The sequence below is a fragment of the Sitophilus oryzae genome, unplaced genomic scaffold, assembly GCF_002938485.1.
Source record: "Sitophilus oryzae breed Bouriz unplaced genomic scaffold, Soryzae_2.0 scaffold_1373_pilon_pilon, whole genome shotgun sequence".
Classification (NCBI taxonomy): Eukaryota; Metazoa; Arthropoda; class Insecta; order Coleoptera; family Curculionidae; genus Sitophilus; species Sitophilus oryzae.
The window spans coordinates 589,358-617,051 of NW_022146030.1; the positions used below are offsets into that span (position 1 = coordinate 589,358).

The following is a 27,694-nucleotide window of genomic DNA, read 5'->3' on the forward strand; positions in this document are numbered from 1 at the left end:
TTCCACCGCCAGGCGTTAAAACAAATGAATCCAAGGCGTTGTCAAATATTTATTTGGATAAATTGATAAGTTTTTACCGTTTGAATATTGTTGTAAATAATAATTATTATCATTTAATTAGTGCTAACTTATCAAAATTCACAACACGGCGAAATTTCAACAAAATCGGCCAACGGATCTTTGAGATATTAATAAAAAAATGTCTATTAGGACCTGACACCCTGTATCTTTAAAATTACGCATTTCCGGACACATGTTTATATTAAATTTTTACCTTAAAAACACAAAGAATCGCCTTCTGAAGTTGGCCAGATACTTAATTAACAGCCTGTATTTAAAAATGGCTAGCTAGGGATTTTGTAAGTAAAGCTATGTTTATTTTAATAGAAAAAAAATACATTTCATAAAAAATAAACAAACCCAATTACTATACACTAATTAATTAATTTTAAATGTTTTATAAAACGTTAATAATTGAAAAATGGACATGAGCACTTCATAGAGTATACCAAATTTGTAAAAAAAATCCAATAAAAAAACCACAAATGGCACATCTGCATTAAAATCTGCATTATCTGAAATCAAACTATAGGTACCTAAACGGCCAATCAGCCAGATAACAGTCACAAGACGCCGATATCGATAACGCGATGAGCAGTTTTTAATAATTATTCCGAGTTAATACTTCAAGTAGCATTCCTTCAAATAAATTTTAATTTAAGTACTGTTAATACATATAGTCATATTAATGATTATAGCCTGTATGATTTCTGAAATAAAAAGTCCAGCGTGTTTTTATCAGAATAATTATTAAATGATTAACTAGAAATAGTTAATATTTATTAACTTCGTAAGTGTCATTTTTTAATATAATTATGGATTTAAAAATTAAATAATTATCTTAAGTTTAAATTGTGGTAAACTTGTTATGAGTTTCAATCATTTATATTTAAAATCTTAGGGAAGGCAATATAGATTTTAGGCAGAAGAACTCAAGGGAAGGACTGTGTAATTAGTAATTAAAACTTTACATTTTTTTTACTTGCCATTTTTCTTTGCACGTTCACTCTTCGTTGTGTCACACACAATCTGAATTTCGGATATGATGCAGAACTGATAAATTAGACCAAATATATTAATTGCAAGGTATGCAAAAAATATTTTTGTTAACTTTGCAAATACTTAAGGCATGCAATAATTTTAAAAAAATTTGACGTGAGATTACTTCATAATTCTTGAAAGTCTTGAAGATTCTTGGATGATAAAGATTTGAATTATTATGGGTATGTTTTGTTTAAGAAGCTAACAAATAATTTCAAAAACTCAACTATCAAAATATAATGGTAGAAAATGTTTAAAAGCATGTATAGGTATAATATTCCATATTAATTGAACATACTGAATGTAAACTCGGAAGACATAGTTGCTGCAGTCGATAATATATTTTGCTGCTTATTTTCCTCATAACAAAAAACCGTCAATACCGCTACTCACATTATGGGCACCTTTTTATACTTAAATCTCTTCATGATGTTTAAAAATACATATGTAGGTACATACTATAAGTAGTGGTTGTCACGGTTTTTTTATAATGGAAAATATTTTTTTTATTAGGTATGATGAAAAGCTGCAAACTAAATTATCGTTGGAGCCAACTATATTTTAATTTATTTTTATCTACAGTAACTATGCACGGTAAGGGTTCAAAATATGCCTATACTGTGAGGCAACTCAATTCGAGTATAAATTAACACTTACATTCCAAGTATCTTCTTGGTCTGGCACCCCGTTCATCCTTATTCCATCATTTCTATAAAAAATAGTATGATTTATAACTTTTAATTTTTATTGAGAAAATTGGTGAAATTTTGTTGTACGGCGAGTTTAAATTTATGGGCCCTCCATAAATTTACACCGTAAGTTCGAATATTAGTTAAACCTAGGAATATCCAAGTAATAGCCGGAAACATGCAAAAGAAGGGGTGAGTTTAGGTTAGAGTAGAATTAGGTTTTAGTTGGTTCTGAATTAATGAAAATATAGACCTAATCTATAAAAAATAGTATGATTTATAACTTTTAATTTTTATTGAGAAAATTGGTGAAATTTTGTTGTACGGCGAGTTAACCGAAAGTGACCCACTTTTTGGTATATTTCGGGCTCCTACGTGGGCAACTCTACGTTTAACCAATATTCGGGCTTTTACGGTAACATAATACTCATTCTGATTGGTTTAATCTGGCTCCATAACAAAACTATGGGTTCGAAGTGCTATTGCAAATTAATGCAATTAATTCTATGTATACACTTTCATAAAAGGCCATCACGATAAAAATTAAATATCAAAATTATTTAACGTTGCGAACTGTTCACTTGTTCACCATACGTATCTGGAATATATTTGCGAATGGCGATCAGCGATACGATGGTGCGTCTAAACCTGGGGAGACGAGCGCGAGACATTCCAAATTCGCTGTGTGGACGAGTCTCGCGAAAGCGTCGCGGGTCAACCCACGGAGCCTCGTTGCTATCCGTCCCCTGTCGGTTTTCCAACGGCCGATCAAAGAAAGCTCGAAAGTCTGGACGTGTTTTTGGTAGGCCCGTCCGACTGCGAGATATTAGCTCTGATTTATAAATTTCGACCATTTAAAATTAAGTAATCTCAAATTTTTAAATCGTACACCATATAGTATGTATTATCATTTTTTCTGATAGAATTTACAAATTTTATGTCACTGATAATTTTTACCCTACCGAAATCCAACATTTCTTTAAACAAATTGAATTATTACAACATCTATTAATTTTAGTAACATCAAAAAATGGCAAGAAAAGTTACCGAATTGTATGTATGTATAATCCAATAATAAAATAAAAAATAGGGTATTCCCATTAGAAAATATGTTATATCCGCAACACTGTTTTGAATTACCCTGTATACTCTATAGTAATGTTAAAATGTGCTTCTTAACCTTATCAATAACTTTTTTATTTAACAATTTGTTCCAAAAACGTTAAAAAACGTATTATGTAAAAAACGTCGTGTAAGGAATAAAAGGGAAAACAGCCAACAGGGGGACAACCGACGATGAATACCATGTTAAAGACCGAATATCATATTAAAGATACAAAAATTTATTACTGTATGCGTTATTATTTGACCATCGTTTGTTATATTCAATTGCAATTTAATGTGTTTGGCTTTGTTTCACTATGATCCCACTCGGCTTGTCTCGTGGCAGGTTGGCGTAAAAAATGGATAGAAAATGTCTCGCTTTCGTCTCGCTCTTGTCTTGCTTTCGTCTCGCGCTCGGCTCGTCAGGTCTGGACGCACCAGACTGCCGGAGTGGTGACGTCACGAATGTCAAATTGCTTTCCAAACAAGGTTTAGTTCTTTATATTTCTATTGAGCTCTTCCAAATGACGTCACAAAGTAATATAAAATGTAAAAAAAACAGGTGATTGCCGACAACCGCCGACTTGTATCTGGTATTTTCAATACGCCTCAGATGGTTGCGCATGTTGCAAAATCTGTGAATTTTTTAATATTGAGTTGAGTAATAAGAAAAAGTTTATACAGTATTATCACGCTTAATAAGGAATTAGATTTACTGCCATGGTGGAAAATTAAAAGCATACTTCGAGTTTTTCTTATTACCCGTTAGGTTACCATCTTATACCTCTACACCCCATGCGCAAACGAAAAAAAAAAAAATGGGTGGTCCGAACTGTATTTCGGAAATTTCGGCAGCATATTCTGCAGATAAAAATAAGAAAAAAAATCGTAAGTTAAATCTATGTCCTAAAATTCTTAGTTTCGGAGATACAGGGTTTAGGAGTTTCATTTTTATTTCGACTTTTTCCAAATAACTTCTGAAGTAACGTCAATATTTGGATGAAAATTGGTGTCTGGAATTTTTTTGACATGAGAAATTTGACTGCTACTTTTAAAGGGCGCCACCCACGTTTTTTTCCTGCTTTAAAGAGTAATAACTTTTCGTCCCTATTTGTGTAACACTACTGAGTAAAAAATATACATTTACGGCGTCTTTCACGTAAAAAAGGTATCTTAATAAAGATCGCTACGAGTAATGGTTTTCAAGATATTTGGAATCGAAATTAACAATACCTGTCATTATTGACATAAATTAAACATGTTGACTAACTAATGAGTAGACTGATATCATAAATTTGAAATGTTTTTGTCCCAACAGTTCAACAAAACCTGTTTTATCATCATTTTTTCGAAGAAAATTTATGATTAATTTCAAAAAATAAAAAGTTCCCATATTTTTCATTTCGATCAAATAACTATCTATTCAACATGTTTATTTTTTGTCAATAATGACATGTATTGACTATTTTCATTCTAAATATCTTGACAACGGTTGCTCTTAGCGATTTTTACCAAAAACACATTCTTTACGTAAAAAATCACGGAAATGTATATTTCTTCACTTAGTAGTTTTATACATGTACGGACGAAAAGTGATTACTCTTCAAAGCAGTTAAAACATGTAGGTGGCGACCCCTATAAATAGGAGTCTTATTGATATTAAAATCAAATTTTTCATGTCAAAAACTCCCAGACACCAATTTTCATCCAAATATTGACGTTACTTCAGAGATTATTTGGAAACAATCGAAATAATAATGAAACTTCTACACCCTGTATCTCCGAAACGAAGCATTTTAGGACATACATTTATAGAAACTTTTTAACTTATTTTTATCCACAGAATATGCTGCCAAAGTTTCCGGAATACACTTCGGTCCACCCTGTATAAAAGTGTAGATCTTTAAAAGTAGTTATTTATATATAAAAAGTTGTTATAGAATAATACCATATGGTCAGGATGATCTCAAAATATAAATAGAGAAAATTGTTCGTAAAATAGTAACACAAATTTGCCTCTTTTCAAAAAAAATAACTGTAGAGATTAGTTTTTAACTTTTACACGAAATGGGTTAGAATTAATATAAATAAAGTTGTGATAGGGCTAGCCCATAAGATGTGAAATTGGATGAGCCAAAAAACACTTCCATCTTGGTTCCATCTTGGTTCTGCTTTTTTTTAATATGTATTTAAAACCATCATTTTTCAAAAGTAATATTTGGAAACTTTTAGAGACACATCTTTAAATATTGAAAAAGAGGGTTTACCAAAATATTTAAATAGTTTAAGATGTATTCCACCTAACAAAAAATATTTTATGCGGAATTTATTGTCGAAAAATATATTTCATATAATTTGAGTATTTCTAAAATGTTCTATATGTTAATGATTCAGGGCTGGCACAAAATATGTTTTCGATGTGGTAACTGTGATAGATGGTTGGATTCTACGTCACATTGTGACGGACCTGATGGTTGTGTATATTGCAATGGTAAACTCCATCACTTTTTTAAACTAAGCATGTTTCGGTTATTATATAACATGCATTAATGTGACGTCATACTCTAATATCTGTCGAATTTAATTTATATCCAATTAATGTTCATAGTTAATTAGTAATTTGCTTTGCATTCAAAGCGACCCAGATTTTCTATGTCAGAAATTTACTCCAATCATCATGCGCTGTATTATAGCGCGTGATTGGAACGTATTTTTATATTCAAATTGTAGTTTTTTTAATGGAGTGCTTTATATTTTTTACCAAGTAGATTTTACAAAAATTTCCCTAATATAATAATTCCGCCTAGGAAACATGTACTTATCCTTAAATGTTTTAAAATGCAATTTATAGTGGGACTATCTTCCTATTGGTTTATAATTATCATAAATTTACAAGAAATAATACTGCACTAAGGTATATCAGTTTTTTATTTCAAATTTTATATTTTTTCTCTTTGACAACCAATTTACTGTTTGTAGTTTTCAGAGTAATGTTAAATAGTGTGTGTTGATCGTGAATATATAATGTTGAAAAAGTTTTTAAATTTAAGTTTTTTTAAATTTTATATAAATTGTGTTTCTCTTATTCAACACACACTGTTTATATCGTCTTATGTCGTACCGAGTGGCCAACTAAGAATGGACGCCGGCTATATCTCAGAAACTACTTATCGTATAACTTTAGAAAAAAAAATTCTAATTACTAAATCGACCGAGAGAAATCGCTGGAAATTATTTTCAAGTTCCAAAAATGTCCTCTAGGGGGGCGTTTCTCTGATAGCCTATCAGAAAAGAGGGTCTTTCCCAAAAATATGCAGGTGAACAGGTATTTTAAATATTACTATTGTAATCAACGATAAATTTGTAATTTTTTTGATGTAGAGTGTTTTGCTCTATCTCATAAAATAAAGTGATGGGGGAAGGTTAAACTTGCTTTTATTAAAATAAGAATAACTCTGGTTTGGGTTAGCCTATTTAAACAAACTAGGGCTCGTTTAAAAGAGCTTTTCTTCCTTAATGATCTCCAGTATAAATTTTCTTTCCATATTTTTTTTCGTGGTAACTAGAGGGCGCTGTTTGACATCATAACAGATATTGCGCTTTTGCATAAATAAATTAAATAAGAGACTATATTTCTCTCTGCACAGTTAAATAGAGCACATTTCCAAAATATCAGCGCAAACCGCAACTTTCTATCTTCTCCCAAACCGGAGATATTAAGATTAAGGGAACAAATCAGTTTAGGCTGCCGCTTAGGATTATAATAATATGGTCTAAAAATTATAGTAGTAGAGCTAGGAATTCTGTGGTAGTAGCTTAGGAAATAAATAGCGGTAAATTAGTTACGTCAAAATATCAAAACGTTTAAGTTCAGTTTTCATGCATCCGAATTTCGGGCGTTTTCTTAAACAAAATGACGTCATAAATTTTGAAACGTATTTATGTAGCATTATAGTCCATCTATATAATTTCTTGGTTAATTATACGTACGTTCTCATATTAAAATGTCGGAAAGTCGGACGATCAATGATATTATTAAAATTTTTAGGAATTTTGTGCAGCCATATTGCTTTTAGCAGAAACGGCCATATTTCGTATGGCCGAAAACTAGGAATTTATTTCATGTAACGTCATTTAGTTATTAATCCAAGTTCATCCATTTTACTTGTTTTTGTGTTTTACCTGATGTTTGTGTTATTTATTATTATATTATAAAGTTTATGTCGTTTGGGTCAGTTTTCATATAGCCCTGAAGATGCGAATATTAACAATATGCACTACTGGTCCAAATCTACCCTTGATGCAAGTAATTCAGCACCAAGACTGTTGGTCGGTACATGTTTAGGCAGGAATTCTAGGATGGCGAATGATTGGACTTGGCTTGGATTGGTGGGGCTTCTTGGATACCACTTACTTTAGTAGAAAGAGACGCTGGAGCGGCATATTTTCATGCTAGGTCATCGGATTCAATATCCCTGGGTTTTAATTTATGGGGTCGAATCAAGAACTACCTTGGATAAATAACAATTAAATGGTATTAAAATGTAATAAAAATATATGTTTTGATATTTTGACGTAAACAATTTACCCCTTTTTGTTTTCTAGCCTACTACTATAATTTTTAGACCATATAATCCTAAGCGGCAGCCTTACGCTGATATTTTGGAAATTTTGAGCTTTATTTAATGTACAAAGAGAAATATAATAATATAACCTCCTATTTAATTTTTTTATGTAAAAGCGCAATATCTGTTATGATGTCAAACAGCACCATCTAACTACCACGAAAAAAATGATAGAAACAATATTTATACTGATTCATGATGAGATCATTAAGGAAGAAAAGCTCTTTTAAACGAGCCCTAGTTTGTTTTAAATCGGCTGACCCAAACCAGAGTTATACTTATTTTAATAAAAGCAAGTTTAACCTTCCCCACCACTTATTTTATGAGATGGAGCAAAACAATCTATATGAAAAAAATTAGAAATGTTTCCATTATTACAACAGTAAGATTTAAAATAACTGTTCAATTGCAACATTTTTCGAACTTGAAAACGGTCGATTTACTTATTAGAATTTTTTTTCTTAAAGTTATACGATAAGTATTTTCTGAGATACAGCCGGCGTCCATTCTTAGTTGGCCACCCGGTACAGTTATTGGTATATTTTAAAACATAAGAATTTCAAATAAAACGTGCATTAAAGATAACTACAAATTATTATTAATCGTAATTTATATTTCAGTTATTAATTGCAAATTAAATTGTAAGTATCTTTTATTGTTCCACGATAATACTACAACTAGACTTTTAAAATATTCCAAATGAATAGCAGAAATTGAATTTTTTCTGAATTTTAGAAAATGTTTTTAAACCTTATTCATTCATAAGTATATAAATATTAATCATATTCTAAAAAACATACAAAAAATAAATATATATTATGGACAAACAAATTATGAAATTTTATATTTAGAAACTAAAAAATTATTTTTTTGTTGAATAACAGAAATTTAGTTTTCCCTAAATTTTAGAAAATGGTTTTAAACCTTATCCATTCATAAGTATATAAATATTAATGGTATTCTAAAAAGCATACAAAAACTAAATATAGGTATATCATGGACAAAGAAATTATGAAATTTTATATTTATAAACACAAACGCAAAAATGTTTTAAATACTTGAATTTAAGTGTACCGCTTCGGTAATTTACAATAACTATAAAACTCATATGTATATATGTTCCAATATAATTTAGCTTTCTTAACTTTTGGGGATCACTTGTTGCTCATCATAGTATCATTTAGAAATATCTATTATAAATAAGCTGCTGTCTTATGGCCAACTTTATTTGAAATCTGAAGTCTAAAGTTTATATCTAAACAAAAATCATTTCTTTTATTTTAATATAAGGATCAAAAACTACAAATTAATTCTTTATAGCGTAAAATATCTTAGAACATAAAACATACTAAATGTTCAGAACTATCTTAGAGAAGTTATTTTATAATATTAACTGGATATAAATATATATTTATGTTCTGTGTACATCCTTGTTGAGAATGGTTTGTTTTGATTCAAGGCTTTCCACAAATCTTGCTTCAAATGCGGCGACTGTAGCAAACGATTGGACTCAGTCAACGTTACCGAAGGCCCTGATAAGGATATCTATTGTAAAGGTGTGTTTCTAATCCAAAAACTATTTATTCTTCCCATAGCGGTCAAATTGAAAACGTAGCTATTAACACAGAAAATGAAGACAGTTTTAGTGAGCTGTTCACGGAGAAAATTTAAATCATTAATTATAAAGAAAGTTACATATAAATAAATAAAAACACTAGTTGAAGTTGAAAATGCCTCTAACAATTACAGCCTATTCATCAAACAGCCAGTCGACTTCGCTCGTCTTTGAGTATTGCGCTTTGCCTGTCGAGCCTGTAAACTAAAGGTCTATATAATAATTTCAATACGCATCCCAATCCAACGTCCTTATCATATGTTGATAGTTGAACGTGAGGTTATAAAAAGACCAAAAGAATGTGAAATCATCATCAATCAACAAGTACCACTGTTCTAAAATATTTGAAAGTGTTACCTGATACTATGGTTCTTAATATTCAGACTATTCTTATGAATAAAAAATGATAAAAATTTGCAGCTGTCTTTCTTGTATCTTTTATTGCTCTTCTGGTATTTACATAATATTTGTACTATAAAAATCTTAATTGTTTTAGTAAATTAAATTATTTCTATTAATTAATAAGTTGTAAAGATAGATCAAAATTTACGAAATGTTAAATTTTCAAAGTATTGTCCCTTGATATGGTATTATAATAAATTGAGATTGGCTGGCGAAAAAAGTTCTGTATGATTTCAAAAGTCAATTTAGACATTATATTGCAATTGGAATGGAATTATGGTGCATTGTAATTAGATTCAATTATAATGCAGTTTAATCAAATATTACTTTAACCAACGACTCAGAAAAAACTGCATAATTCACGTTTGATCAACACGCAAAGACTCAAATATATTACTGCTCTCTGTCATTGTATTAGGTCATGTTTAACGGAATTCATAAATGCAAATTTATTGCAATATGATAAAGGCAATTTATAAATATTTGTACTCCATTGAAGTAGGAACCAATAACAATGTCATGTAATTTATAAATTTACACCAGATATGGCTTGATTTCGCCCCAATCATACAAATTTTAATTACAATACAGTTAGGGAACATTTTACAATAAAATCAAATACATTACGATTTGATGGAGTTATTATTATTGTAAATTCAATCGCAATACCAGTACATGAAATTCAAATATATCTTTAGATATTGCGTAAAATTGCTAATTTTTTCAATTTTTACCGCTATGGGCTGCTACAATAAAAGTTTAGTTTTACTTATATAACTACTTTATCTCGTCATACAGTATGTTACGGAAAGAACTTTGGACCCAAAGGATACGGTTACGGTCAAGGTGGTGGCACCTTACAAAGTGACACCTTCTCTGTCAGGTAACTACAGTGTTCAATTTTTGTTTTGTGATTTTTTTAGCTAAATCTTCTGTAATCTATTCTTAGAAGACTTCTCAATCATCCAAAAACACTTTTATGAGTTTTATTTAGTAACAACATGTTTTGAAAATTGACAAATAAGACGACAATTAACCTAACGCTTAATACAACAACAAATTGTTAGTTTGAAGTGATATTGAGAAGGTTTCTTATATAAAATTAAATTAGATAGAGCAGCTACACAGCTAACTAAGCAACTTGTTTTATATGTAGCTTGCTATGCTCAACGCTTTGGTCCACGCGGCATTGGCCATGCGGGAGGAAATTTCCTAGGTCTTATGTCAGATGCTTTGGATCTTGAGTGGCAAAGGTATTTAATATTGCTGTTTTTAATTTTGTTTAGTAATAATAACTACTAAATGTTGTTTGTTGGCATTTATTATTTATCCTAACTGGAATTAGAGTAACATACATAATAAACAAAATGGAAGGCATATGTTCTTTTATATTATTTGATATTAAATATCCAACATATCTATATCATTACTGTAAGGCACTTTACTACATTACTAAAAAAAGTATTTAATTAATATAACCTAATAACAAATATTTATATGCTATTACTATTATAATGTAACTGAAGACTAGTAAAATTCAATACTGAAAATATTTTTAAACGAACGAGTTTGGTGGATTAACAAGATTATCTTTAGTATGAATATTCTATGTGTTTTTACATAATTGTATCACAGAAAAACCAAAAGATACAAAATGTATGTATCTATGTATATTATTATATCAAAGCAACAAATTTAAATATGAAACTTTCATTATTCAAGAAGGCATGATTGGTATCTGCATGTTTGTTTGGTAACTTAATATCTAAGTTACTCCCGAGTATTTCTAATTGAGTCTAAAAAATACAAAGTCCAAAAATATTGTTCAAAAAGTGTACTGGTTTAGAAACCAAAAATGCAAATTTATCTATCATACACAAGTTTACAGTAGACAAGACATTAGTCGAGATCAAAAAAACTGTAAACCAAACTAAACGGGAATGCCTTACACTTTTTTTAAACAAAACTCTTGTCGAAAAATGTCGAACTTCCATTGTCATAATTTACACAACTACGACGTTTCTTATAGTTGTATCAAGGTTGTATCACTCTCTGTTATCAAGTAGGTATATACTGTATGATCGAAAAAAAAACGTCAGCGATGGCTATGAAATGAAGGTCGCTGTCATTTTATATGTAAATTTATATGGGAAAAGTCATCGACACACAGCCTTACGCTTTTTTTAAACAAAACTGTTGTCGAAAAATGTCGAACTTCCATTGTCATAATTTACACAAATATAAGGTTTCTTATATAGTTGTATCACTCTCTGTTATCAAGTAGGTATATACCGTATGATCGAAAAACGGCGTCAGCGATGGCTATGAAATGCAGATCGATGTCATTTTATATGTAAATTTATATGGGAGATGTCATCGATCATCATTTCCTAGCCAACTGAACGCCGTTTTTTCTCGATCATACGGTACATCTAATAACGATAAAAATTAATAGCAAACCAAGACATAAGATTTTTCTACAGGTGTTCGACACATCGACCGTCTTCTGTTAAGGACAGAATTCATTAACTCAGTTCAGTGAAAGATCCTGGCATAACTGCTTTAAAGTACTTCTAATTCTTGTCTAGATTATACGGGCAATTTTAATTTTTTTTATTAAAATAAGAACATTTATTCTTCCGCAAAAATAAAAATCCACTAAGGATAACAGGCACTAAGTCCGGCGACCTCGACGGCCAACGGCTGGAATATTGGCTAGCTATTCAATTATTCTCCAAAATGACCGCAAAAATTTGCTGATGACTTCAGCGTCCTGAGACGGTGCCTCGTCTTGCTAGAAAAATATGTTTTCATAAGAGTTCCATTAAGGGCAGATCATCAATAAGGGGTCCAAAGCATTAGTTAAAAGTGGTGACCTTATTAACATTCTGTATTTCGAAGGGGACTATAACAAAATATCAAGTGTGCTATATTTTTGGAAAGGTAATTTTAAGTACTTTTCACTTAATTAAAAATATACAGTGTCCCAAATAAAAAATCAATTCTTCTGTTTATAACGCTTTTTTATTAAATTCAACGTAAAAACAGTGCTTTGAAAATGTTTTGACAAAAATACAAAGTACCATAGCAAGAAAGTTACAGCGATTTGTTAAAAATGCACATTTTAACACCCCGTAACTCATAAATGGTAACAGATATCGATGTGCAGGTTGTAACAGATATCGATGTGTTTGGTTGTATGTTTATGATAAAAATTGAGCTCTAGTGAACAATATTAGTTTTCGTCTAACTTCTATAGAAAAGGGTGTTTCCCTTTAAAAGCGTCGAATTTGACCCACCCTGAACTATAAACATGTTTTATTACCTGCAGGTTCATACAATGCGTTTTGTTATATGTGCCTACAATACAATATGAATTGAAATACTTTTTGAGTAATTCAGGATTTAAAATTATTATTTATTTTATTAGTAAATTATTTTTTTCTATTGTTTTCAGTTACTTAAAATTCAAAGAATTCTGTAATAGTAAATTTTGCCCTGGTTTGAAAAAGATTGCTTTTGTATTTATTATTTTTTTTTGCTGGTATTGGTAATCATAAAAACGGTAAATACCGGTAATTCCATGTTCAAATTCGGTAAATTTTCAAAAAAAGTCGGTAAATTTGCAATACCTAAGAAAATCATGCTATATATTTTGTGATTCTTCAAAACAACCAGTTTTAATCCGCCCAATCGAATCTTTTAGCGGTCAAGCTCCGAAAATCACCGTCATCGACACGGCCGTCATCAAGGCCGCTCCCGGTCAAGGCTGTCCTCGTTGCGGGGGCGTGGTCTTCGCCGCCGAAGAGGTATTGGCCAAGGGCCGCCAGTGGCATCGCAAGTGCTTCAAGTGCCACGACTGCACCAAGACGTTGGATTCCATCATCGCCTGCGACGGACCCGACAGAGACGTATACTGCAAAACCTGCTACGGCAAGAAATGGGGACCTCACGGTTACGGCTTCGCCTGCGGCAGTGGCTTTTTGCAGACCGATGGGCTAACGTAAGTATTATTAATGCCCAAAGACTTTTACCTCGGAATTCAATTACTGTGAATGTATTAATGTGAAACTTTCTGTATTGTGTTTTATAGATAAAATACTAAAATGTTTACCCATTTTTTTTCGTTGCTTTTAATTTTTTATTTTAGTAAATTCTTAGTTATTTCCTTCTTAATTTTTTTATTTTTTTTTTTCTAAGTAAATTAATTGAAATAAATCAATCTAATGCATAATCTATACCTATTCTGCTTCTAATCATTGAAATTTTGAATGAAATCGAATTATACAGGGTGGCGCGTCACATAAGACGCGGATTTTGCAAGGAAAACAAAAGTTTGTATTGAAGTGAAATTTTGTGAGCTTATGTAAGTCAATTTAAAGAATTTTCTAAAATTATAGTTCTACAGGGTGTCCCCAAAAAAAGTTACACATCAAAGTTGTGTTTTTTGTAATGAACACCTTATATACTAATCGATTTTCAGATTCTAGTAAAAAAATAAAAGCGAGTTTCATAAGAAAAGTATATGACTAAATTGTAGAGTTTTTACATATACAGTATATGTTTATACATTCATCGGCACGAAAAATGGGCACCTTAAAACTTCGATGTATTTTAAAGTTTAATATATTTTGTTCTAGTGGGTCGATTTTGATAATTTTTAAGCAGTATGTAGCCAAATTATTTGACTTTTTAGTATGTCTTTCTAAATTAAAAATGAAACTTCCCATCTGTTAATTATAAGAGGTACAACAAAATGTTGATATTTTGGTAAAAGTTTGAAACACCCTGTGGAATATGTTAAAACAGCAAGAAATCTAAAAAGCGTTTTATCATATAAATACATCTTTTCTCGATAGTTTGTTTTTTGGTTTCTCTTATTAGCTTTATTTTTGTTGGAGATGTTCGCTTTTGAAGAAGACACTAACATTATTTCATAATTTTTACATTAAGACCATGGTCCTAGTCAACAGATCCAGTAAGTTCTTGTCCCGAAGCAGGGTTTCTTGTCATATGATTTGCTTCATTTAGTCTTCTTCTTATAGTCCGTTAGTTAATATGTACGTTCCAGGCTTGCGAACGGCGGTATCTTAGCGATAAAGTTACAATAAGTCGATCGTCTCAATTAGAAGTTCTCATACGAAGGTTCCTGAACGTCTAGATTGGCGTCCTCATGGACGTGGTTATAATTCAAAACCACTCAGTATATTCTATGGTATTAAGGTATTTTTGGAACCGGAATTTTATAGCTAATTCACTAAACTAAACAAATATAAAGCATTTCATTTGAAAAACTAAAACTTAAGTGTAAAAATACTTGACTCACCCTGTATATCTATAAAAATATTTTTGAAACGTGAAGTACCATTAAACACATATTTTGTAAAAGGTTTGGAGTGCAAATCTCAAATAGGAATCCTACTACAGAATTTTTTTTGGAACACCGAGCCATCTTGTATGTATGCATTTGTATATGTGTGTTTATTTACTAAAGTGAAAGCAACGAATTTAAATGGGTAAACTTTGTAATATATCTTATAAACAATATAACGCAAAAAGTTTTATAAAAATTCGTTCACACTAAATGAATTCCGAGATCCCATAAGGGCTTAAAGCATCACGAAACGACAATACACGAGTACAGGTACCGGGTATCCCATATTCGACAGTGTTTCTGGTTTATGAGTAGAGGTTCAAAGATGCGGTTTTCACATTAAGGCTTGCTTTCTTTAACATTCCGTTGCGGAGAGCGGACAGTCCGTCGACCATTGATTTGACGTAGTATTTGAACGACAACATATAGGTACTTAATACAAACAACAGACATTCCACATAAAACTATTCTAAGGGCTAAAATCATTAATTTTTAAAACTCCAACTTTTCAAACGTCACCAAGTCGAATTATAATATTTTCCATTTAAAATCGTTAAAAGAAAAAGTTAAGATCAAAAATTTGATCATTACAAAAACAGATAAAGTCTCTTGTTTGCTCATTATGAAAAGAGCAGATTATGTTGATAAGGTGATGAGCTTCCTTGCTTCCTGGGCTCGAACGATTTCGTTAAATTAAACAGATTATGCGTTTTAATAAAGAAAATTATTGATCAGACGTTAACAACTTTAGAATATTTTCATACCGGGAAAGAAAGAATGTATCCCATGAATCCAAGAACACCTTGCTTTACGGTTTGCCCAAAATTCATAAGGAGGGAAATCTGATTCCAGTGGTTTGATTTGTGGAGTCGCCATTTTACAGAACAATCATTTTGGCTTAATATAATTCTCAGAGACGTAAGAGGATTTCATAGAACTTATTCCACGAAAAACTCTGTATATTTCGCCAACTACCTAAAAAATATTGAAATTCCACACGGTACGATTTTGGTTTCACTGGATATTAAAAATGTATTTCCTAGTACCTATACCGCCAGATGAATGCATTGTCCTCATTAGAGGTTTGATGACACGCATTTCCCTTCCAAGGTTGGTTTGCGATATCCTCATTTCACTCCTTTCAATTGTTCTAAGTCAAAACTTTTTTAAATTTACCAACGAGTTTTTCAGCCAAAAAAAAACAGGCTTAGCAACCTTTTTTTTAGAAAACAATTTTTTTTTCTTTTCAAAAACAGAATTTTCACATGAACAGATTGGAAAAACAGATAAAGAAAAGTTATTTTGTACAATATTTAACAGCTTATAGAAGATACATGGATGATATTTGCATCATGTGGAATGACAATGAACAGCAGTTGATAGATTTCCTTTCCTATGTCAACATCGAGTACATAATAGAATTTCGTTCACTTTAGAAAAGGGAAAATGCAGGCAAATTACCGTTTTTGGATTTATTACTTATGAGAAAAAATAATAAAATAGGGTTTCAAATTTTTAGAAAACCTTCCTCCTCTGATAACGTAATTCAGCATAATTCTAACTCCCCCTATTCTCATAGATTCGCAGTTTTCAATTCGTTCTTTTATAGATTATGCAACTTGCCACTGTCAAAAGACGCATTTAATAAAGAGCTCGACATTATTAGACAAATTGTTTTTAACAACGGGTTTCCTTTAAGCAATATTAACAAAATTTACTATAACTTCGTAAATAGGTATAAAATGTCTTATAATGTCATACATTCTCAAAATTTGCAGAAAAGCTCGTATGTATAAAATTGTAACATTTTTTGGTAATATTTCCCTACGATTAGCATTTTTTTTTTAATTTTAACTTAACAATATCCGTCAAAACTATTACACATAACGAAGATACTATCTGAATCTGGAGTTTATTCTTTGAATTGTGGCGACTGTCAAGTGGTTTATGGTAGTCAGATAAGAAGATTTCCTCCCGGGTACAGGAACATCTGAGCATTGTCAATAAATATAAAAATTCTGATATAACTACCGTCTGCTTTTGCAAATCACTTATTGACCACGGGTTACGAGTTTTCCATCTCAGAAAATGTTACTTTTCCGCACGAGTGAACAAAAAGTAAAAAAACCTGATCTCTCAGAGAAAATGGAAATAATTATAGCTAAAAAAGTCCTATCCTTATGTATGTAAATAACGTTTTTAATGTTGAACCTACTTTAATTTTTAATAATCTGAAAGATTAATTCTGCCGGGTATGGTTAACTTCGAAATTATTATTTCAACAATGCGATGGCGGCTGTGTGGTTGGAGTCTCTAATTCCTATCAAGGAGCCCCGGGTTCAAATCTCTCGAGGTTTGCTTTGGTTTTTAATTTTCTATTTAGAATTTTATTTTTTATAACCAAACCAAAACATAAGTGTGGGTCATATTTCAAGAATGACAGTTCGCAGCAAATCTAGTACCACTGAGTTGTACCTGAAAACTCTATGGGACTCAGTTTTCACCTTTTCTAGATTAAAACCAATTCTCATTTTCTCATCTGAAAAGAAAAAGGAAATAGTTTAGGGAAAAAGTAAAAAAAAATAAAAATAAATTTTTAAAAATACCCGAAACACAAATATCAGGTCGCTTCCGCGCTTACGCAATAGACGGGGGTGACTATTATTTCCACTTAGTAACTGTGTCTTATTGAGTAAAATATAATGAATGTTTCTCAACAGTGAGGACCAGATCTCTGCTAATCGCCCATTCTACAATCCCGACACTACATCCATTAAAGCTCCACCTGGTCAAGGATGCCCCCGTTGTGGTGGTATGGTGTTTGCTGCTGAACAACAATTGGCTAAGGGAACGGTACGTATCACGTATTAAAACAGAAATAATGTCTATACCAGTGATAGCGAACCTTATGAGCTCGGTGAGCTAAAACTTTGAAGAATTGGAACAATCGTAAAATTGGAATGATTTTCCTGGCGTGTCACACATCACAAAAGTTAATTATTTGTTCAATGCCAGTTAAAATACAAAACCAAAATTATAAAACCTATGATTTATACATTTAGAAATTGATATAGAGATTTATTTATTTATAGAGAATATAGTTTTACCTGTCCAGTTCAATGTTTTAAAATAATAAATTTGAAAATTAACATTTTAAAAAAACCAAAATAATCACATTAATAAAATAAATACGGTAATCGTAAAACATTTTCCGAAGCACGTCATCGATCATATCGAAATTGACACTCAGGCATATAAACCTGACTAAATAAAATTTTGGCAAAAATGTTTAATTTTGTTGTATAATTTAAGATACCGAGCAGCTCTTTATTTTACTTTATAGAGCAAGTGATGGTAACACATATTTTATTTGGATTAAAACTGCAAAAATTAGTTTAAACCGAGTTTTATTATAGCTATGCGTGTTCAACAACGTTGGCGTTTATTATTTGACAATTATCATAATGTCAGTCATTATTTTGTAATATCGTGTTGTTGAATTTTTGTGAGTAATTCTCGTTTTTTGCCTATTTCCATAGCCTTTTTTTTAAATTTGTACTTTTAAGCACAAACAATTCTTTTAAGAATTAAAGTTTCGAGTTTGTCTATTGCATTTCTTGAAATTGTGTGTTGAAAATATGCCGAAGCATGTAAACAGCCGAAGCAAACAGCTTATAGGGTCCCTGATAAACTATTTTGAACGAGAGCGTGGGTAATAAAGGTCCTTTATTACCCATAAGTCAGAGAAGTAAGTTTGATCGGTAAGCACATTATACCACTTTCAAAGATATTTCTACGTTAATTATTAGTAACTAAATTAGTAAGTTCTGTAATTATTAGTTTGTGCATTAGTGACACCCTCTTACTAGTTATTACCACTTGTGGTGTAAAATGTACATCAATAAATAAATAACCCATAATAACTCTTTTGAATAATCTTCATAATGAACTAGTTTTTGCCAATATGTAAATAATCAGTAAAATAAGCTATAAAACAAATAAATTAATTACTAACATATTAATTAGTAATTAATAATAAAGCGTAAAAATAATTAAAAAAGATATAATAAATATATATTGTTTCCCAATTTTACATTAAGATTCATCCCATAAATCCATCACAACCTAGCAGCGCTAGTTAGCCTAAATTGATCACGTGCATCGGAAATTGTTTTGCGATTACGTCATATATTCTTTGTACTAATAATTTTAAAATTTCCTCTCCAGATGTGGCACAAGAAATGCTTCAACTGTGCCGAATGCCATCGTCCCCTAGATTCGACCCTGGCCTGCGACGGTCCCGACCGCGAGATCCATTGCCGCGCCTGCTATGCCAAATTGTTCGGCCCTAAGGGCTTCGGCTTCGGACACACCCCCACCTTGGTCTCAACCGACGGTGCCGCCCCCGTGATCCACGACCCCCGCCCCAACAGCGGCCCCCGCGGCGTCGCCGGCCAAGGCTGCAGGAGGTGCGGTTTCGCCGTCTTCGCCGCCGAACAAATGATCAGCAAGAACGGACTTTGGCACAAGAGGTGAGACTTTTTTTTATATTAAGGGGCCTTCCTGTACAGGAAACACTGCGACTTTTAAGGCCTATTGTGTTTGTCCGCTTTCTTTCAAAGATTGGTAGATCCGGTATTCTAAAAGAGTCGGTCCGGAGTTACATCAAGCTTCATGGACCTATCTCTAAATTCCAGTTCTGCCGAATCTACAGGGTGGTCCGAATTGGATTCCGGAAACTTCGGCCGCATATTCTGCAGATAAAAATAAATAAAAAAGTTCGTATAAATGTATGTTCTAAAATGCTTAGTTTCGGAGAATGTAGAATGTAGAATGAGTAAGAGGGGGTGGGGTTAATCATGCCACGCCCTTTCTAATTTGAAGTTCAATAAAACACAAAGTTTACTTAATCTGAATGAGTTGCATAGAGGCCACTAGCTTTTTAATTTTAACAGCCGGGTGGTCGGGGTTCAAAGTTATTAATAAAAGGGCGCCACGAGATTATACTCTATGAACTCGGCATAAAAGGTGTTACTATTAAGTAACTTCAACACTAACCTCAAACTGTTGAGTGCAACTACCATGAACTTCAAATCTTACTATAATTATTTGAACTTAAGTGACTCTAACTTAACTATGAGACTAGACTGCAAATAATACTACTAAAGATGTTTAAGCAATTTATTAAATATCAAAAGATAATATTTAAAGAAATGGAAATGAATAAACGTTGAAAAGTAGCATAAATTTAAATCAAGAAAACTAACTAAAAGTATGACGTCATAATCCCCCTTACTTAAACTAAGTGCAATATCCTGGGTGGATTACAAATATCAAATCTAAAATTATACTAATCTAAACAGTCTTACTCTAAATAATAGAAGATATGTCTTACTCTATATAAACTTGAAACAACTCGGAAGTTCCTCTGGCTGAGCTACGGTGTATAGCTATAGGGTGGCTACGGCGGTGCACAGCAGCTCGGTGTACTGTCACTGGAGCCCACGGATGTCAGCAGACGTACGGATGCCGGCCAGGTGTAGGACTTCAAAAGGTGAACATAAAAAACCCTAAATAACATTGGTTGTCTTAGAAAAGAGCCTCAATTATAGAACAAGGACTAGCACAACGTGTAGGAGTTAATAAAGGTAATAAAGAAGGACTAATCAAATCTGAACTTTACCTCAACGAGGGTTTATGATGTCCAACGGGTAACTCTACACACGGGCAACAGGAACGGATGGAATTCTGGACTGTTCTGTGCTGTACGGTCTGGATCGGTCTTCTTGCTCTACAATTACGAACAACCAAATAAGACTTAAGAAAGATAACACTCAACTAATCTTTCTACACCACGTGGGCGTGGAAAAGTCGAAAACCAGACAACAATATGAACAAAAATCAGAAGACTTATAGCTTGGAACTATTCGGGGACTTCTTGGGCACGTGGAATCGGAATATCGGTCAGAAAAAGGCTATTTTAATCCCATTATGGAAACTGGTCGGTGGTCCATGTAAATCCCACAAAATACAACCACGTCTCTGACCAAATGTGTTCCTTAAGACTTAATCCTTCACTAGGAAGACCTGCTAATCACCAACAGGGAATGCTTCACGGAACGGCAGCCAGTTCTTCACGACGACACTCTTCAGCCGGGGAGTACACAAGAAGTGATGCAAGGATTCGATTTCCTTCACAAAATCAGATTTCAGCCGGAAATCTCCCTCCAGGATATAGATAGAGAACTATATATCTTGACTAGTCCAACTCACAAAAAGGCATAAATAAAAAATGATGTTTTCTCCTCAGCCATATTCCATATCCGGTCAATGAACGAACTAAACTCAGAAATTTCACAATTAAAAGAACGAATTGCACACTGCGATCCACATCAAAAATAACTAATTTAACTACGAAATTTTATCTGATAATTATAAAATTTCAATAACCAAAACAAAGGATAAATAAATCCAAAAACATCTGATTTGATCTGACAGTGACAAGTGACGGAGGTGATGATCAAAGATATAGAGAGATGGACAAAAAGCCTACTGCTGGTCGGCATCAGTGACAATAATGTGCATGTGCAGCGCGGTGTATATCGGGTTGCATAATTGTAAAATTTAAATAAAATAATATTTAACAATAAAATTATAGTAAACATGATGCAAAAATAATAGCTATTTGCGATATTGTATGAGCTAGCACACAGAGGTCGTTGCGAGGAAATTTGACTGTTACAATCATCGCGACTGCGAAGATCAATTGTGCCCCCCTTCCTTGAGTCTTCACACAGTCTATAACCCATCATACCCCTGTTGTAGAGGGGACAGGGTATTTCCCATCCTCCTCTGACAACAGTTCTTCCTCCGAGAGTACACACCCTTCCACGGTTGGAGTTTGGCCCTCCGTGCCGCTCTTCACAGTCGTGGAGATTGCCTCCGGCTGAGGAATCCGTGAGGTGGAGGCTGGAGGATCTGTCTCAATGTTCTACACCTCTTTAACTTGGTATCTGTAATAGAGGATATGTCCCTCTTTCTCTATTGCCTCCTTGGATTTGAGGTCAATTCCTATTTTGAGGACCTGACCAGGACCCTCCTCCCTCGAGTTGATGACTCGTCAACTCGATGTCCTTACATTGAAGTTCTGACCCTGGATAAGGCTCAGCAGGTAGGTGGTGTCTTTCTCCTTGCTCCTAGGCAGAAAGACCGTGATGGCCGTAATGGAGATACAGGGTGTAGAAGTTGCATATTTATTTCGATTTTGTCCAAATAATTTCTGAAGTAACATACCTACATATTTTTAACTGGTTTGAAGATTTCGTTTGTACCTGCATAAAACTAGTGATTAAAAAATATACATTTACAACATTTTTTCCGTAAAAAAGGTCTCTTGATATAAATAGCTACGAATGGTTCGAATGGAACCAAACCAAACCAAACTAATGGTTCTCGAGATATTTGGAATCGAAATTATCAATAGCTGTGGTCATTGACATAAACTAAACAATTTGACTAAATAGTTATTAGACTGAAATCATAAATTTGAAATGTTTTTGTACTAAAACTTCAAGAGAAACTTTTTTATATAATTTTTTCGAAGAAAAATTTATGATTAATTTAAAAAATAAAAAGTACCCAAATTTATCGTTTCTTACTTACTATCTTACTTAAATTATTTATTTTTAGTCAATAATGACATGTATTGACTATTTCCATCGTGAATATCTTAAGAACGGTTGGTTAGTTAAGAATCGCTCGTAGCGATTTTTACTAAGAGAATTTTTTACGTAAAAAATCACGGAAATGAATATTTTTTCACTCAGTAGTTTTATACAGGTATTGACAAAAATTTATTACTTTTCAAAATAATTAAAACACATGTAGGTGGCACCCCCTACAAATAGGAGTCATATTGACATCAAAATCAAATTCCTCATGTCAAAAAACTCTCAGGCACCAATTTTCATCCAAATATTGACATTTCTTCAGAAATTATTTGGAAAAAAATTAAATAAAAATCAAATTTCTACACCCTGTATGTTCGAAACTAAGCATTTTTGGATATACATTTATACGATTTTTTTTTCTTATTTTAATACGCAGAATATGCTGCCAAAGTTTCCGGAATACAGTTCGGACCACCCTGTATATGATCAATGAGAAAGTTTTAGTCACAACTACGTATATTTTATTATACAGGGTGAGTTTTAAATAAGTGCAAATATTTTTCGGGCTGATATGTCTTGATAAAAAGTACCCAAATTTATCGTTTCTTACTTACTATCTTTAGAATTTAGAATAAGTGGGAGGGGGGTTAATCTCTAGGACCTTAGAGATCTATTGTCTCCCCTTTCTTGAGTTATAACTCATCACACAGTCCCAGGACTTCCTACGGAGACCCGTGTCCCTCACAGTCGAGGAGCTACGACCCAGGCCGGGTAGACCAAACGGTAGCTTGTGTCGCCTGTTGGGTTTAGAGGTAGGAGGTAGGCTCTCGACCCTTGGAGGAGGTGGTAGCTTGTAAGCCACTTGGGGAGGATTGTCTCACGCAAGTGTCAGCCACCTCTCCTATAGTTCTCTTTGGGTTTGGCCCCTTGGAACTTTCATTGTTACTGTTCCCAGTGTCGCTAGGGGATTTCCCCACAGCTTCACCGGTGATGTTTTTATTACTATTATTACCAGATCTCATTGTGTTCCTATGAGTCGCTAGGGACAGTCGGTCCACTTCTACAGAGCCCCGCATGTAGAAGTAAGGGGTAAAATACAATGGGGTGCCCCCCGGTGCCCCAAGGTTGAGGCTGTCCGTAGCCCCGCTCGGTATCGTTATATGTCTTGGTGCAATTCCCTGGCCACGACACTACAGTTAAGGACAAGACGATGAGTGAGATGCTTCTTAGACCAGGCCAAGTGCTAGAGGGGATTCCCCCCAGCACCTGACCAGGAGCTTCCCCACCAACGACAAGGTCTTGCATCTCCTAGGGGAAGTACTTACTATCTTACTTAAATTATTTATTTTTAGTCAATAATGACATGTATTGACTATTTCCATCGTGAATATCTTAAGAACGGTTGGTTAGTTAAGAATCGCTCGTAGCGATTTTTACCAAGAGAATTTTTTACGTAAAAAATCACGGAAATGAATATTTTTTCACTCAGTAGTTTTATACAGGTATTAACAAAAAGTTATTACTTTTCAAAATAATTAAAACACATGTAGGTGGCACCCCCTACAAATAGGAGTCATATTGACATCAAAATCAAATTCCTCATGTCAAAAAACTCTCAGGCACCAATTTTCATCCAAATATTGACATTTCTTCAGAAATTATTTGGAAAAAAATTAAATAAAAATAAAATTTCTACACCCTGTATGTTCGAAACTAAGCATTTTTGGATATACATTTATACGAACTTTTTTCTTTATTTTTATCAGCAGAATATGCTGCCAAAGTTTGCGGAATACAGTTCGGACCACCCTGCATATCATTTTATCCTAATTCTATTTGAACTAAATTTTGTTTTGCATAAAGCAATCCGTGTTCAAAAGTTGTGTAGTCCGTTAGGGAAATCTGAAGTTTGCGTTTTGCTAAATCCTTATTACCTGATCTTCCATTTGTTTGGTACCGTACATTAAGGTGGTTACATGACTATATATTTGAACCATATCATTATCAAATCATTACGAACTTTACATTCTAGTAAGAGATAGTCGAAACACAATTACATTCTTTCATCTAAACTTCCGCATAGAGAGTGCTAAAGTTCCCTCTTTATTCCAATATCCTTCAAGACTGATTTATTTCGCGGCATTGTTATGTTTTTGTTATCTGCAGACGACACGACGCGCGACGTGGTCGGTTGGCCGTCAGCAATGCAGGTCCGCGGATAGGGGTCGATAATCAGTAGGATCTACAACCATCAGTACAGGCATCGGAGGGAGGTCCGTGGATTCGTATCTATCCGAACCTACACATGTCTACATACTATGTCTGCGCCCACTCTCTTATTCCTGTAGCAACTTATGCAGGTCATTGATATGATGGGAGCATAGTTTCTCCGGTTCTTTGATACAGGTTGAGCTTGTTCAGATAGAGTTGAGATTTATGTATAATATATAGAAATATATATAACTGAGATTTATGTATCCCTGACCCCTGACAGTGACAGCTCGGCTGTCAAAATCATCCCTGGTTGGACAGATTATATACACTAGAAAGACCTATATTGTCAAACAAATTGCATAACACAAGTTATCACTCAATAATTAAATGTGTGACAGTGTTCAATTGAAAAAATTATCATAGGATTTAAAAATTATTTTAAATCTGTTATCGGATTAGTTTTTTTGAGGTGACCATCGGCCTGTTCCACTTCGACCGTTTCAGATCTGTTGTGGTACTCTTCTGATCTCTAGATTACATTATCCAGTTCGAAACTTTCAAGAAAACAGCAATTCCAAGAACTTGGAGACTGAAACCTCTTTGTAAATGGCTTATCATTGTCTAATACAAAGATCCTGGTACAGGTCCGCACTGACAAATTGACAAAATCTGCATGCAGTTTTGCCCGTCAATCCTAGCAGAAGGGGAATTAGAGTTATGCATATAATTGGACTGGTAAACATTCTAAAACTTTTGGAAAAGAAATGTGGAAATATGGAAATGTGCAATGCCATCAAAGGAATGATGAATAGTACTCATAATAAACATATTAAGTCTCAATTAGTAGATAAAAAAAAATAACTTACAAAAAACAGAAAGTTATCTTTGATTTCCTAAATGTTACGACAAATTCTAAATAAAGCAAATTAAAATGAATGAGATGGATAAACAACATTTTTTCTATTGGCGTATATAATGAATAATATATCCAACTAGATATCGATTTTCAAAAAAAAATCCAAAAAAAAACATTTTTAAAATAAAGGAGTTAATACATGTGCACACTTAATTCTTCAGATTGTCTATTCTTCTTCTATTCTTCTTCTCTCCTTCTTCGTCGTCTCTTCATGTTTGAAGAATCGTGACATTATGGCTATGTGCAGCTGGTGATTTTGATCTTCCATCGTTGGCGATCTTCCGCTTCTCGGAGATTTCATTGAAATGGATGACCTGTAATATTTGCTATTTGGTCAAGCCATCTTGATGGTGATCGTCCTCTGGGTCTTTGGCCTTCTACTTTGCCTCATACTATGAGTTTTTCAAGGTTGTCTTCACCTCTGCGAGTGATATGACCGAAGTATTGGAGGATGCGTCTACGGCAAATGGTGGATAATCGATCTGTGATGCCGAGTTCATTGAGAATTGACTGGTTTGTTCTTCGAGCTGTCCATGCGATACGGAGCATTCTCCTCCAGCACCACATCTCAAATGCATCTATGCGGTGTCTATCAGCGCTCTTGATAGTCCATGACTCAGACCCGTATAGGAATATGGAGAACACCAAAGATCGAACAAGGGTCTTTTTGGTGTTTAGTTATGTTCCTATCTGTCCATATTTTTCTTAGGCTCATCATAGCCGTCCGTGCCATTGCTATACGCCTTCTTATCTCTGCTTCAGATTGTACTTTATCTGAAACCTATCCACCAATTAAATTATCATATATCATACTTTAAATATATTTTAACATATTTTAACCAAGATCAGGGTTAATTTGTCTGCGATAATAAAATGTCTTAGATAATATAAATTTTTATTTATATTGATCCTTATCAAAAATGTGTAACAAATTCTATTAAAAATTAATTATTTTAGGTGCTTCAGCTGTGCCGACTGCGGCCGTTCCTTGGACTCCACCAACCAAAACGATGCCCCCAATGGCGAGATTTACTGCAGAGGCTGCTACGGTCGCAATTTTGGTCCTAAGGGTGTAGGATTCGGAATGGGTGCTGGAACACTTACGATGGCTTAAACCAAACATTTATTCAAATATTACTTTCTTAATCAATAATCAAATTTATCCATCTGATATAGAATTTAGAAAAAAAGTCTGAGAGTAAAACGTATTATTTCGACAGGCCTGGACAGAACATCACTTTTTGTAACATCTTCACTTTTATTCTCAGAACGTATTATTCACTTGTGAAAGAAACATTGATTAAGACTGTTGTAACATAATTATTCTAGATATAAACAAGGATATCCCTGCTTATTAAAAATGTTGAAAAGAGAAATTGCGCAAACTTGAAGTAACTACTACTCTTTTACTAGTGTTAACATGTAAACTTTAGCTTAGGGCATATTTTTTGAAAGGTATTTTTTTAAAATGATTTTTTTATAATATATACAATTCCACAACTTGACGACGAGACTCAGAGGGAACATAAGACTCAGAAAAACTGGTTTCCGGACGCCAGTACACCATTTTGGATGAATTTCCTTCGAACGACACAGGTCGACCTGAGACATTAAAAACTTTTTGTATATATCTACACCGGCCATTTTTATGGTCTATCGAACGGATGCTTAGCGCTTTGCAAAACTTGTAACGTTTATCGCTCTCAATTATACGATATTTTTGTTTAGATGTTATACTCAATTGTCTATACAATAAACACATTCTAAAATACTCATAGTTTTATTTATATTTTCCCAATCCTAAACTCGATTCTAAGACTCATTTTGGAACAAGAAATTAAATATCTCAATAAAGAATTCAGTATTAATATATAAAACAAGAAGGCCAATGTAACAATAGACTATTTTGAAATTTGAGATTTAAAAAACAGACTCTTTATGGATTGAGAAATTTTTTGAGAGATGATATTTCAGCGTAGGCGTG

The 27,694-nt window shown here is 33.0% G+C and overlaps 1 protein-coding gene across 3 annotated transcripts in view; it reads left to right on the plus strand.

Annotated features, from left to right (window-relative positions):
• LOC115875333 (muscle LIM protein Mlp84B) overlaps positions 1–27,481 on the plus strand; it is a 36,919-nt gene extending 9,438 nt beyond the window's left edge. The window contains exons 3-9 of one of the 3 annotated variants that reach the window (XM_030890757.1): positions 8,979–9,075; positions 10,335–10,419; positions 10,693–10,789; positions 13,243–13,539; positions 17,631–17,763; positions 19,138–19,442; positions 26,668–27,481. In XM_030890757.1, coding sequence (XP_030746617.1) covers positions 8,979–9,075; positions 10,335–10,419; positions 10,693–10,789; positions 13,243–13,539; positions 17,631–17,763; positions 19,138–19,442; positions 26,668–26,824 — 1,171 coding nt within the window. In that variant the 3' untranslated portion in view covers positions 26,825–27,481. Of the gene's footprint in view, positions 1–5,288; positions 5,386–8,978; positions 9,076–10,334; positions 10,420–10,692; positions 10,790–13,242; positions 13,540–17,630; positions 17,764–19,137; positions 19,443–26,667 lie in introns of all 3 variants that reach the window. The other 2 variants (XM_030890755.1, XM_030890756.1) reach the window with 2 other exon arrangements.
• The last annotated feature ends 213 nt before the right edge of the window (positions 27,482–27,694 follow it).